The 13,301-nt window shown below is 41.0% G+C and overlaps 1 protein-coding gene across 1 annotated transcript in view; it reads left to right on the plus strand.

Moving 5' to 3' along the window:
- Positions 1-13,301, plus strand: part of dpy19l1l (dpy-19-like 1, like (H. sapiens)) — a 196,285-nt gene that overhangs the window by 12,653 nt on the left and 170,331 nt on the right. The window contains exons 9-20 of the mRNA XM_030071710.1: positions 985-1,084; positions 3,006-3,083; positions 5,481-5,567; positions 5,915-5,974; positions 6,371-6,451; positions 7,938-8,039; positions 8,609-8,680; positions 9,478-9,557; positions 10,633-10,657; positions 11,509-11,628; positions 12,359-12,533; positions 12,866-12,965. Of these exons, the coding sequence (XP_029927570.1) occupies positions 985-1,084; positions 3,006-3,083; positions 5,481-5,567; positions 5,915-5,974; positions 6,371-6,451; positions 7,938-8,039; positions 8,609-8,680; positions 9,478-9,557; positions 10,633-10,657; positions 11,509-11,628; positions 12,359-12,533; positions 12,866-12,965 (1,080 nt within the window). The remainder of the gene's footprint in view (positions 1-984; positions 1,085-3,005; positions 3,084-5,480; positions 5,568-5,914; positions 5,975-6,370; positions 6,452-7,937; positions 8,040-8,608; positions 8,681-9,477; positions 9,558-10,632; positions 10,658-11,508; positions 11,629-12,358; positions 12,534-12,865; positions 12,966-13,301) is intronic.

Genomic DNA, 13,301 nt, shown 5'->3' on the forward strand with positions numbered 1-13,301 from the left:
TGCGACCAGAGGGGAGGTGTTAAAATTCTTGATGCAGCCGGTGATGTGGGTCTTGTGTGTTTTTGTGAGGATGTTTTGCTGCATGTACTCCCAAGATGTTGCTTCCTATTAGTATGATTTTCCTGATCTGTTTTTCTAAGATATGTTAGCATTCATGAACCAACTATTATTGTGCAGATATTATATAGTATTGTGCAGAATGTGAGAATGCTTTTGATAAATAATTTATAGAAAAGGGATAATACTGAGGAGTCAGTGCTGAATGGTGCCTGTCTGAAGCAGACACCTCAGGTCATAACAGATCAGTGCCCTGTAGTGTATTTCCTCACCAGCTACACCAAGTACCATCCAGTTCTCTCTGTGTCTATGAGCATCCTGTTTCAACTGGAACTACAATGAACCACAGAAGTAAAGATATTACCATAATGCTGCTTCTTTGTCACTTTAAAGCAGTGCAGACCTTTTGCCAAAATAAACTTAGTGTTTGGTAGGAGCTTGACCTCTGTTTTGTTTTTTCCCTAATGAATTCACTGTGGTGCTTTACAGGTGATACAAAGTCAGCTTGTGCTGTGAAGTGAACATGCACAGAGTGCTGAAGCTGAAGCTAAATCAGTTCATGACACAGCTAAAATTGCTACTAATCTTCTCAGTTCACATCAGCTAGTTGAGAGCTTCTTCGAAATGGATGTATTCCTTTAATTGAGCATGAAACGCCCTTTTGTTGTATGACTGCAGTCAATAAACTGTTATTTCTCCCACCGCCAGCTTTAAATTGCTTGGAATGAACTCCATGTCTTACTTTCTAAGGCTACCTTGCTATATGATTGGGTCTTTGTACACTAGGGTAGCCAGGCTGAAATTGAGTGTGTGAGTGTGTATGTGTGTTCTCAGCGGTCTTAATGCATCTTCCCTTATCTCTCCTACACGCACACTCTCACCACCTTCTTATTTCCCCTCTGCCTCCTGCCTCTCTTTTCTCCCCAGGACACGGAGCCCGAGCAGGATGGCCATGGTTGCCCTGGGCATCTCCAATTTGTGCTTTATGCTGCCTTGGCAGTTCGCCCAGTTTGTGCTGCTCACTCAGGTAAACAGAGAGCAGGAGAAACAGAGATTAGAGAGAGAGCGACGATGGGAAGGAAGGAGAGGGGGCAGAGAGATTAGGGAGAAAATAGAGACTTGGAGGGAACTGAGGAGGGATATCACAGGAGCTGGCTGGTATTGCAAAGAAAGGAAGGGGCAGGGAAACATTGAGTGGGAGAGTGTGGGATGGAGCCTAATTGAAAAATTGAAAAAGAAAATGGGATAGACAAAGAAAAAAAAAATCCTGACAGTTTCTATCCGCCTTTCATGATCGCTCTGTCTAATTTGTGTTCCATTTTTATATTTGAAAATTCATTTTAATTCATCCTATCCAAGTCAAAACCAGTAAAAGGAATCAAAAGAATGTGGTAAGGAGGATTTTAATTGTGAGAAGGAGGAATAGTCAGAGATGGATAAAAGCAAGTTAAAGCAATAGCGAGCTAAAGAGCGTAGGCAGGCAGACAGAGATGCTGAAGGTCAAACCAAGACTTCACTTTGCACAGGTCTGTGCTGCGAGCATCTCTGCATAGCAACAGTTTGACTCAGGCTGTCAAGAGCCCCCACAGGGCACTGCAGTTTGATGTATAGGGATATAATAAGAGAACAGGAGTCATTAAACTGCCTTTATCATCTTTTAATGTTTGTAAACTGCTAACTGGACCCATCTGCCCTGGGAAGAAGTGAGAAGGGAAAAGTGGGGAACATAAATTGGATACGTTCCTGGTCTTGATGTTTTGCAATCGCACAAATAATAATTTACATGTGACTGCATTCTTAAGCAAGTTTAAGTAGCTGTAGGCCCAATTTCTCTTAATGTCCTCTATGTGATTGTTGTGAGGAATAATCTATCACTTTATTTGGACTGTCCAGTGTTAATATTCACCTTTGTTTCAACTTAGTGTCAGTGCAACTGAAAATGGGCACCTATGGGTCTCCCCTTTGCAGACGTGCCCACCTTATGCTAATCCCCTGCAGTTTGGAGTACAAAACATATAGTTGCATAAATTGGGTTTGATTGGAAAGCTGAGATGTGATTTTTGTTGGCGTTTTTTTTTTTTTTTTTTTTTTTACTTTTGGAGAATATGTTATGTAGGCCAGGGCATTTCTGTAGCTCCACAATACTTCATTTCTAATGATACACTGTCACATTTAACCCTTACTCAAAAAATTGCAGCTGCTGTGATTTGTCCATATTGCAGTTAGGATACATTTTCAATTAAATGTGCAGCCCTACCTGGACAACTTCTATCATTCATTTTCATCCATCTTTTTCAGCGTCATTTACTTAAGTTACTGTGGCTTTTAAAACTCCAGCTTTGTCAGTTTTCAAGTTACAGCTTACACCACAGATTTTTTTTTCTCCCTTGACACTTCTTCCTCTAAACACTTCTTGAAACAGTACAAACACTGCCAAATGTTTTCCGCTGTTTATCAGATGTTCTCTTCAGTCTGTGATCTTTTTGTGAAAACCTTAGCCTAATTGTTCTGTAACTGAAAAAAGCTAAAAGTTGACATTACTGTAAATGTAAGCAGATGAATTGAAATGTAGTGGACTTGAGAAACAATCATAGTTTATTTCTTATAAGTCTTGTTTTGCAGTGTAATAGAGATATCCTCTGCTATGCATGGGGTGCACACATGAGCATGCATGTGCTTGCGTGCTCATTGGGATGGAAATCACAGTGTACCCACCTTCCAGAAAACCAGCAAAAATATTTAGTAATGGAAAATACGTAGAGGGGGAATCAGTGGGGAGGGTTGCTTCTTGAGGAGATGAGTTTGCAACAAAGGAGGGGGATGGTCACACCAGCACTGCGGAGCCTGGACGGGAATCAGCTGTTTGTACAATACTGTTTAGAGGTGGTGTTTGTCTGGAGTCTACTGTTAACGTTGTGTTTGCGTCTGTGTCTGTGTTTGTTTTTCAGGTGGCGTCTCTGTTTGCCTCGTACATCCTGGGGTACCTCGGCGCTGCCAAGATGCAGTCCATCCTTGTCACTCACATGGTAGACAACCCACTTAAATCCTATATGAAAAATCTGTCTGAATGTTAGAATATCTCGTTCTTAACCCAGTCTGTTCAGTTGCTTGTCAGCTGATGTGTCATGCAATGGCACAGCTGTTGTTAGTTTGGTTGCACAGTGATTTAAAAAAAAAAAAAAAAAAAAAAAAAGTGAGAAAAAAATGACCACACTCTGCTGGTGAGATTGGAAAAAAAAAAACTCCCAAGGGGTTCATAAATGCAGCTCACCTGAGGAGAAACAAAAAACCAAGGAGATCTGATAGTGGGGATTTGGGTGTTTCATAAAGACATTTTGCTCGTTAGTTTACTGCAGTACGAATGGAATTTGTCCCACTGGGTTTTTACTGTTTGTGTGTGTGCGCGTGCACCACAGGTTGTACATAGCCTAAGTGGAAGGCTGTAGTCACTGCCTGCACGCCAGCTGCTCTCCTCTCAGTTGTAATGTGTTCTGCCTCCTCCTCAGTCTCGTTATCTGACTCTCCTCTTCACCCCAGTCGGGGAAATTTCAAATGTGTCTTTACACGCTGAGCTGCAAGGGCAACACCAGAGGAGATGGGTGGCTTTTTTTTTTTTTTTTTTTTTTAAGTGCAAACAGTTGTAGTGTGTGTTCAGGCGTGCATATTTGCGAACTCCCTTATAAGTCTGTATTAGCATGAAAGAGGGAAGGTACGTGGGCATGCAGAGAAACTTGGTTTATTTCTGCCAAGGACAAAAGTATGTCTGTGTCTGTGTGAGAGAGTGCAAGGGCGCTTATAAGTGTGTGTGAGTGTGTGCGTTTGTGTGTTATTTTGGCCGCTTCATCCCTCTCCTCCACATTCTTTTCCCCCTAATCCCCTCAGCATGCCAGGCTGTTAGCCAAGGCCTGTGTGCTCCACAGATAAGGAGAAGGCTCTTTGTGGTAAGATGGTGGAGATTTTGTGTCAGAGGAGGGCATATGGCTCTGCATAATTCAGACAGCTTGGCAAAGATGATGTTTCATGTATGTGTGTGTGCGCCTATGTGCAAATGAGTGAGTGCAAGAGGAGAAAACACACACTCACAAACAAGTGTGTGTGCGTGTGTGTGTCCTCCATGACCTACAGCATTGTTAATTAGCTGCAGTGAGGTCTGCTGCTGCCGAGCTCACTAACATTTGCGTTATTGGTCACTGCACTGTCTGCTTATGCAGAGTGCTGCATTCATACAGACATTCTCTCACAGTGCAGGATTAAGCATCAAGCCTTCCACTGAATAAGGATTATTTTCTATAGAGGCAGTGTATTCAAAGTTTATTTTACTGCCTGTAATCTCTTGAGTGTACATGACAACACTGCCATTCATAGGACATATTACTGACAACACTTAATAGAGTTTGTGTTAGACCACCATCCTTACACTGTCTGACCTGCCAGACATTTTTTTTTTTTTTTTTTTTTCAGTGATCAGTGCATGTTAGGCATATTAGGGCCAATGTAGGGAAAAAACATATGGAGCCAGGAAAGGAGGAGGTGTAGCATTCTGAGGAAAAAAAAAAAAAAAAAAAAAACCCTCAGAATTTCCAAGATTAAAGTTTTTTTTTTTGGTCAAGGAACCACATGGCTTCACTTTGCAAAGTTGGATCAGCCGCACACTACAGACGCTACCGCTCGCCGTGTATCACGCTTGCAGTTGATGACCTCATCAAATTACACTTTTCAATCGCATTCAGTAACAAGGAAATCCATCAGTGTCTCTTCAAAGTCCAAATGCTTATGATAATGTCATTCTGGACTAAAATCATCAGAATTTCCTTGTTAGTAAATCCAATAGTATAAGTAAAACTATTTTTCTGTTTTTTTCCCTTGTGAATATAATCTTAGAATTTTCAAGATTTTTTTCTTCAAATTTGTGAGTTTTTTCTCATAAATTTACAACTTTAATATCAGAATTTCTGACTTTTTTCTCGCAAATTTGTGACTTTACAACCTCAGAATTTTCGAGATTTTTTTTTAGTTTCTTTCTCGTAAATTTGTTAATTTAATCTTGGAAATTCTAAAGTTTTTTTCTCTGAATCCTACCCTCCTCCCCCGATTCCATAATATTTATTTTTTTGTCTGTACAATGGCCCTAATATGCCGTTGCAGCATTTTGAGTAGCTGAGTGCTGACTGGAACATGCGTAAAGAGTAACTTTCTGACCCCCTGTGGTTTCAAGCCCCTTGCCATGCTTGAATGCTGAGCGTCACTGTAATTACATCGACAGGTCATGCACATGAAGCTGCTGTTCTCACCAGTAGGCTGGATTCAGCATCCATGTATCCAGAAAGCAGCCGGTGGCACTGCACTGCGCAGCCCACAGCAGTGTGACTAAAATGGGATTTGTCATGAATGACGCCTCCTCTCTTGCTGTCCGCCTCCTGCAGATCACACTCGGCGTCTGCTTCATCCTGATGTTTGGAAACTCCATGCTGCTCACTTCTTTCTACGCTTCCTCCCTGGTCTCCATCTGGGTGAGTTGGTCCTGGCATTAGATACCATCTGTTATGAAGTCATTCAGTATTCTGGGAGTGATTTGGCTACAGGAGATGAAGTGGTCAGTGTAACAAACTGGACAAATTTAACAGATCGGCAGAGGTCCAAACCCTGGCCACAAGTCCAGAAACGCAAAGGGCAAAGCAATGTGTGTCAGTTAATAATTAATAATAGTTAATAGCAGTTCTGGTTGTGATTTCAGTGGGGAAAAGACTGGAAATGGATCACCATGGTCAAAATGATGTATGTGTGTGTTTTATCATGTAGGCTGAGTATGGATTATATTGATTTTGTGGGTGTTCATTCGAGTGTGGTCATTTTTCAGGCGATCATCGCGCTCAGGGATCGATTTGCTGAAGTCTTCAAACCCGGCATCATTACATGGGTATGAAGAACTTGCTTGGGATTACGTTGGTAATTTATGACAGTGGTGTGCAGTAAGACTGCATATTTATGGTGAAAATGCAGCCATTCTCTGTGAAATGAAATATTATAAATCAGTATTGTACAGCTATTGCTTGTGGGAAGTAATATCACAAAATACTAAATATAGTCATACACAATTATGGAGCTCTAATTGTAAGTTTGGCCTTTGCTACTAGTCACATTTTCCAGAGGAACAAGCATTTTTTTGATATACTGTTGTTAAAAAAAAAAAAAAAAAAAAAAGAAGAGTTATCTGCCTCTTTCCAACCCCACAGCTCTTGAAGGCCTTGATGTTTGTGTTGTGTCCACATGTCAGCCTGCCAGTGTGTACCTGACCTCTCCTTCCTTTTTCTAGGCCATGCAGGGTCTGGCTTGGGTTGCCTCCACAGTTCTTCTCAAATTCTTGTTGTCCACCGTCCTCGGTGCTTCTGATGACGTAAGCTACCCTAAAGTCACTTCTGAAGATCTCGTACAGTACTTGGAAAAACTCCATATATTGTGACTGCTTAGATCATGCTTGTGGAGTAGTTTGAGGCATCAGTCCTGTGCAGTCAAGCACTTGTTAGGACAGTTAAAGAATTGGACAAAGATGTCTTGAGTGGAAAAAATGTTTCTCAGCTCAGTTCCTATGCACCTGTGACTACACATTTAATGTAGAACCAGTGTGAGTTGAGATATTGCGCTATTAATTTATATGAAGGAGATCATATTCAGTTCATACTTTATATTCTACTGCAGTGGCATTGCTTGGGTCTGAAGACATGACGGGCACATCAGCAATGAGGCATATGACTCCATCAGAGGCAGAATATTTAGTCTGTTATTTACTAAAAGGCTTTGGATGGGCACACACACACACACACACACACACACACACACACACACACTTTCTCCCACACAGGGTCCCTGAGCTGCTGGCTTAGCTGACTCCACCTCTGGTGATAGAATACATTTTTATAATAAATATAGCGCTGCCATTTTTATAAATATGGAGATGTAATTTGCCTCTCATTTGGTTAAACTTTTGTGCTGTTTGTTTAATGTTGACTGTTTTAACCTTTGTTTACGCTGGGTAGACTCACTGAGCACAGAGATGCTTTTTCAGCAAAGCCCTGCTTCACAATCTCATTTACACACAGACATACACACCTCCTTGTCTCTCTGTGTCTCTGTGTGTCTGTGTGTGTGTGTGTGTGTGTGTGTGTGTGTGTGTGTGTGTGTGTGTTGTGTGTGTGTGTGTGTGTGTGTGTGTGTAAATAAGATTGTGAAGAGAAAGAGATTCAACAAACAACCTGCTCTTATTAGAACATTAGTTTAGGTTGTGCTCCCTTGCTTTTAATGTATTCACACTATTAACTCATTAGTTAGCTGTTGAGGGGACAAGCAGAATATTATTCTCTGTAACTTCTAATGCTAGGATAATCACTTTTTGAATTCACAATGCTGACTGGTCAGGCTGCTTGGCTACCTTTACTGTATTCTTAAAAAGATTGAGAGGACTTAGGACTTAGTTTTTTCCTTACTCTTCCTCTGGTCTTGAAGCCGCTGTGCCAGTGGGAGTGCTTGTGTTGCTCTTTTTTGTACCGCTTTATTGCATCCACTCTGTATTGAGTTCCACTCTGCTACATTAAAGTGTGTTAACATTTTCCAAACAAAAGAAACATTCAGTGTTGGCATTAATACATCCATGGCTGGAGACCCGTATGCCAAGGCCGAACAATATTACTCAATATTACTGGGGATAAGTAAAGTATTTCTGATTTCTAATTTCAATGCCACTGCTGTATGGCCTAGCTGACATTATCCGTGTAGGTCACATTGAATAATAACTAGAATTTTCAAACGCAAACACAGACTAGAATAGGATTGAGATTTTAAATACAGCTTCTCTATAATGTGTTTTGGTCTTTTTTTTTTTCCAGGCTCACATCAGTGGCCTGATCAAGTCTAAGTTCACCAGCTACAAGGATTTCCACACCCTGATGTACACATGTGCTGCTGAATTTGACTTTATGGAGTTTGAGGTACGGCTCGAAAAATCGGGTCTCGCATCAGAGCTGACATTTATTTTGCTCATACCAAAGCTGCCAGAAAATGGTGATAATTGAAGAGTGTGAATGTCTTCTGGAACCTTGTTTGGTGATTTAAAAAAAAAAAAAAAAAGAAGAAGAAGAAGAAAATCTCAGGTGATGAGGAACAGTGTGAAAATCTCACCAACCTTTTGCTTTCAAAATGTCACCCTGTAGACTGTGAAAATATCATGGAATCCAAGCAAAATGCCTGCTGGTTTGCATCAAAGTGTTGATTATCACCACGCAGCAGGGTGGAGGTTAGACAGCCACACATCTGAGCTTTTCTGTTTGAGGGAAAATAGTCAGAGGCTTCATCAGCACAACCTGGCAGCTCATTCTGGAAGGCTTACGGACCAGACAGCATCCTACTCTTTGTGTAGTCTGTTTGATTTAGCTTGTCTTTGGTTTTTGCCTCTGTGTGTGTGTGTGTGTGTGTGTGTACTTGTATACTTATGTGAGTTTAGGAGTATTGGTGTTTTGAATGGCATTAAATGACTGCCCAGTTTCTTTCTCACTTTCAGACACCAGTGCGTTATCTTAAAACACTGCTGCTCCCCATCAACGTGCTGGTGGTTGTTCTCATCGCTGGACGGGTAACTCTTACACACACACACACTCAGACACACCTTATGTTATGGAACATATCAGCAGCAGGGTGTTCTTGGTACAGCTTAAAAAAAAAAATTACTGAACAAAATAAACATTTTAAATAACCCAAATCTCTTGCTTGGCTGTAAAGTTTGCTGAGGGTGTTGCAAGGACTAAATAATTGTCTGTGGTTAAATCTCCATCAGTAGACCATTAGTGTTTTTCACTCAAAATCTCTTTAAATTCATAGCTTATGGTATAGACTGCACTAACAGGAACTGTATTGTTTGCCCTCACCTGAAGTGTCCCTGTGTAACTCTCATGAAGTGGTTGTCCCGCAGCGTCCTCAGCTCCACTCCCTTTAAATCCTTAAATACGCGCACACACACACTTGCACATGTGTATGATTCCAGCAGCTTTTGTTCTTGGTGAGGTCTGCCAGCCTGAAAATTGCAGTCACCCTATTCACTGCACTAGGGATACACACTCGAGTTTCAAATTGTTACATCAAGCTTTTAGAAATGTTTGGGGAGAATTGTTCCAGACATTCAATTCAAGAAAATTCCCCAGCTTGTCAATATCTGACAGCTTGAGCTCATTATGCCTGCCCCATGCTGAGCTGTGCTCATTTTGACAACGTGTGACATGCTGCACATGTGGCATAAAGATAAACTTCTGCAATATAATCAAATTAGAAAAAAAAAATCTTTGTAAACAGTGTACCATCTGTTGGAAACATAACATATCACCAAAGGGTTATCACTTTGAAATTCCTCCTGTGTTTTTTCCTCTCCCTGTCCAGACTGTTCAGGATATAGTTCGGTTCCTGAGAGACGGAGGAAAGGCATCTGTCAAGGCTGAGGACGATGATGAAGCTGAAGGGTGAGCATCTGGGGCCTTTTGGAGGCCTTGTCGGGTTTGCCTCACTGGCCATCTTTGTTTCATTTACATTCACTTTTTTTTTTCTTTGCCTGTGGTTTCAAATTTGATGATTTCTTTTTATTATTTAGAGTGCATTCCTGATGTCAAAAGCCCTATGACCCTTGTCTGTAATAACAGTCAGCTTCATATAAACACAGAAACATTGCTGCGATCGTCTGTAATAACAGTCAGCTTCATATAAACACAGAAACATTGTGAGCCCACAGTGTGGAGTCTCCAAACACTTCAGAAAACCCTGGGGAAAGCATTTGATCTTTCCCAAGTATCAAAAGGTTTTGTAATTAGACAAAAAGTCTGGGAAAGCATGGCCTTGATACTCATGCAACTAGACATTTTTTGTGTATCCACTGTCATTTCCTGTAACGTAATCTTTATTTAATTACAGGTAAGACAATCTGATACTCAGTTGATTCCTATAGATAACGTGTTTGTTAATTTAAGGACAAGAGAGCATAAGAACACTTAGCCTAAATAAAAAGAAAGTTAAGTGTATGTTAAAACAATAATAACTGAAAAACAGAAATGAAAAATCGACATTTCTCCCATAACCCGCTATCCATGTTTGCCTGTCTCTGTCACAGTAGATATACATATTGATCTCTCAGTGAGTGTAAGACATCAGGCAGAGCGGTATTCAGTGAGGTTACAGATGTTAGTGTCCAACAGTGCACTGGAATGAAATATGAAATAAGCACAAAATTCAAACTGTGGGTGTGAGGAGGATGTGAGCAGAGCCAAACATGAGCAGTTTGAGGTGAATTCAGGCCAACCCTGTGTTGTTGTTGTTTGTTTTTTCCTCAGGTTATGGCTGTAAAGAACAAGCCCTTAAGAATTGTTTTGAAATGTTAATACACAACTGAGACTTATTTTCCTAATTATGTTTTCAGAATGCAAAATGAGCATTATCTTAAATTTCGGATTATTCTTAAATACAGTTTTTGCAAATTATTTGGACCCATTTAACAGCCGAGCTTGACACTTGTGCTAACATCACCACTTCTGTCCTGTTTTGCAGGCCTGAAATGGCAGCGAAAGGAGAGGTGAGAAAACATTCATTTTCACATCACTAATGTTATTGCTGGGCATGTACACAGGCATTATTGGATTAACGCCCCTGTGTGCACTCTCAGGCATTTTCACATCACCATTCTGTTTTTCTAGGCCTGTTTTATTTGATTGCAGAGTTAATTTTCCTCTTCCTCTGCAGTAATGTCCACCTGCCCCTGCTGCGACAAACTCAGTAATTATGTCCCTAAGTGATTTTCATCCCCTGCCTCATTACCGGGAAATGAAAGGCAATTTCCATTCTGCTATGAAATCTCTCTCACTCCATTGCTTTTTCTCAGTTTTCTCCCATCTGTCTCCCGTCATTCTTTCTTCTGTTTCTCCCACGGCAGAAAAATGTGAGATTTTCATCCGCCAGCCACAGACTGGAAGTTTCCGAAATTTACGCTTAATTGCCTTCGTGTTCCTGTATGGCTGAATGGGTCGAGCATCACACTAACACTGCAGGGGTTACAGGTTCTGTGCCCCTCATGCAAAACTGTCTCCACTTATGAAACTAAATGCTTTGGATCAAAGCATAGAGCAAATGTAAATTTACTTCCAGTCAGTACGTTTGAATTAGAGGGGAGCCAGGTAGCCGTGCTTCCTCATAAGAGACCTGAGCTCACCCTGAAAGTAATAAAAGTTCACTTTGGGGGAGGAACACCAAAAATTATAATCGGTTACGTTTCTCTTATTCATTCATTCTGAAGCAACTGTGAGATTAAACACGTACAGATTATAATTGGTTGCTTGTAGAGTGGATGATGGATTACCAGAAGATGTCTCTGTTCTGCACCCTGTTGCTGCTGCTCTGACTCCCTCTGTGAACCTGCCCTCTCTGTAGCTGGTGTACCACAGTCTCCAGCTGGTGGCGTTCGCTGTCCTGGCCATCCTCATCATGCGCCTGAAGCTCTTCCTCACGCCCCACATGTGCATCATGGCCTCCCTGATCTGCTCCAGACAGGTCTGTGAAGCAGCGAAGCAAAGGTTGTTTTTTTTCCAAAACACCACACAAAGCCAGTTTTGAAGAAGAATGATGTCCTAATCACTGTTCCAGATTGTTACTTTTAAACTTTTTAACATTTTTGGAAGCAAATATTACCCTACACAGTAGTTCAAAAGGAGTTAAACTGTTATACCTGTCTTTTTTTTTTTTTTTTTGGCGCCCCAAAAGCCTGGTAAATACAACATTTTTTTTTTTAACCACTTGGAAATGAGGCAACACATCTGCCATTTGAACCACATCATGTGACCTTCTAACTTAACATTTGTAAAACAGCTAACTAACAAATAAAAAAAAAAACATGTACCTCTTTTTGCTTTTCTCCCCCCTTTCCACAGCACACTGCATTGTGGGACAGCAGTTTGCAGCAACTGCTCATGCAAAATATTGAGCCATTTGAATATGTATATTAGCATTCTGGGTGTACTGCATTTTCATTCTTTTACAGTGTTTTACAGTGTCCATAATGGCCAAAACAACACACATACCACAATGTATTTTTGTAAGAATCTATACACACAGGTTAAGCTTTTCAGATAAGCCTGGCTTAAGATAAGAAAAGGCAAAAGACCATATTAGTTTTATTGTATTTGCTAAATTTAGAGTTGTATCAAGTGAAACACTCTTGGAGGGAAAAAAGCTCACACAAGTGTTCACACTCCCTCTCTCCATCCCTCCTCCCATGTGTCAGCTGTTTGGCTGGATAGGAGAGAAGTTTAAGCTCCAGATGTGGGTGTTTGCCATCATGGCCATCATGGCTGTACAGGGCGTAGCCAACCTGCAGGCCCAGTGGGGGATCATGGGAGAGTTCAGCAACGTGCCCCAGGAGGAGCTGCTGGGCTGGATCCAGGACAACACCCATCCCAGTGAGTGATGTCATCAGCCTGCGCCTGACACACAACATGACCCCTCAGTAGGAGAATGGAATCACGATCTACAGCAATTATTTTTCTAGGTTTTGCAAGCATGATTATTATTATTAGTTGGTTATTTAATTGGTAAAGAACTGAACATTTTGAAGCAATATACAATTACTCAAAACCATAACTCATCCCCAGACACAGTGTCGATCCGATACCTTAATCACAGTCATTTTCACAGCACAGTTCCATTGTTGTGTGTTTTGTGTTTCTTTGCTTCTTGCCTCGTGCTCACTGTGCTCTGTGTGTGTGTGTGTGTGTGTGTGTGTGTGATGCAGACGCGGTGTTTGCTGGAGCGATGCCCACCATGGCCAGTGTGAAGCTGTCCACAGGCCGAGCCATTGTCAACCACCCACACTATGAAGACGCAGGTCTGAGGTCAGTGGAGCTCGCAGTGCGCTGCAGCCAAACTGCTGCTGCACCAACACAAAGTCTGTCATTCTGGGATGGAAAAAGTATGGAGGCCTTAATATGAAAATTAAAAAAAAAAAAAAAAAAAAAAGTATGAATTTGGAACGGGAGGTGGGAATCTGTAATTCTGAGCAGAGTGCAAGGCAAGGTTATTATAGTTAACTAAAACTAAACTAAAAATAACAACTAGACTTTAGGAAAAAAAAACTAAAACTGACTGAAATGATATTGAAACTGCAGTAAAATAAAATTAAATATATAGAAAATATCTTAAGTTTATTCAGTCAATTTTGTCAAATGTGT

Source organism: Myripristis murdjan, chromosome 16, assembly GCF_902150065.1.
Source record: "Myripristis murdjan chromosome 16, fMyrMur1.1, whole genome shotgun sequence".
NCBI lineage: Eukaryota > Metazoa > Chordata > Actinopteri > Holocentriformes > Holocentridae > Myripristis > Myripristis murdjan.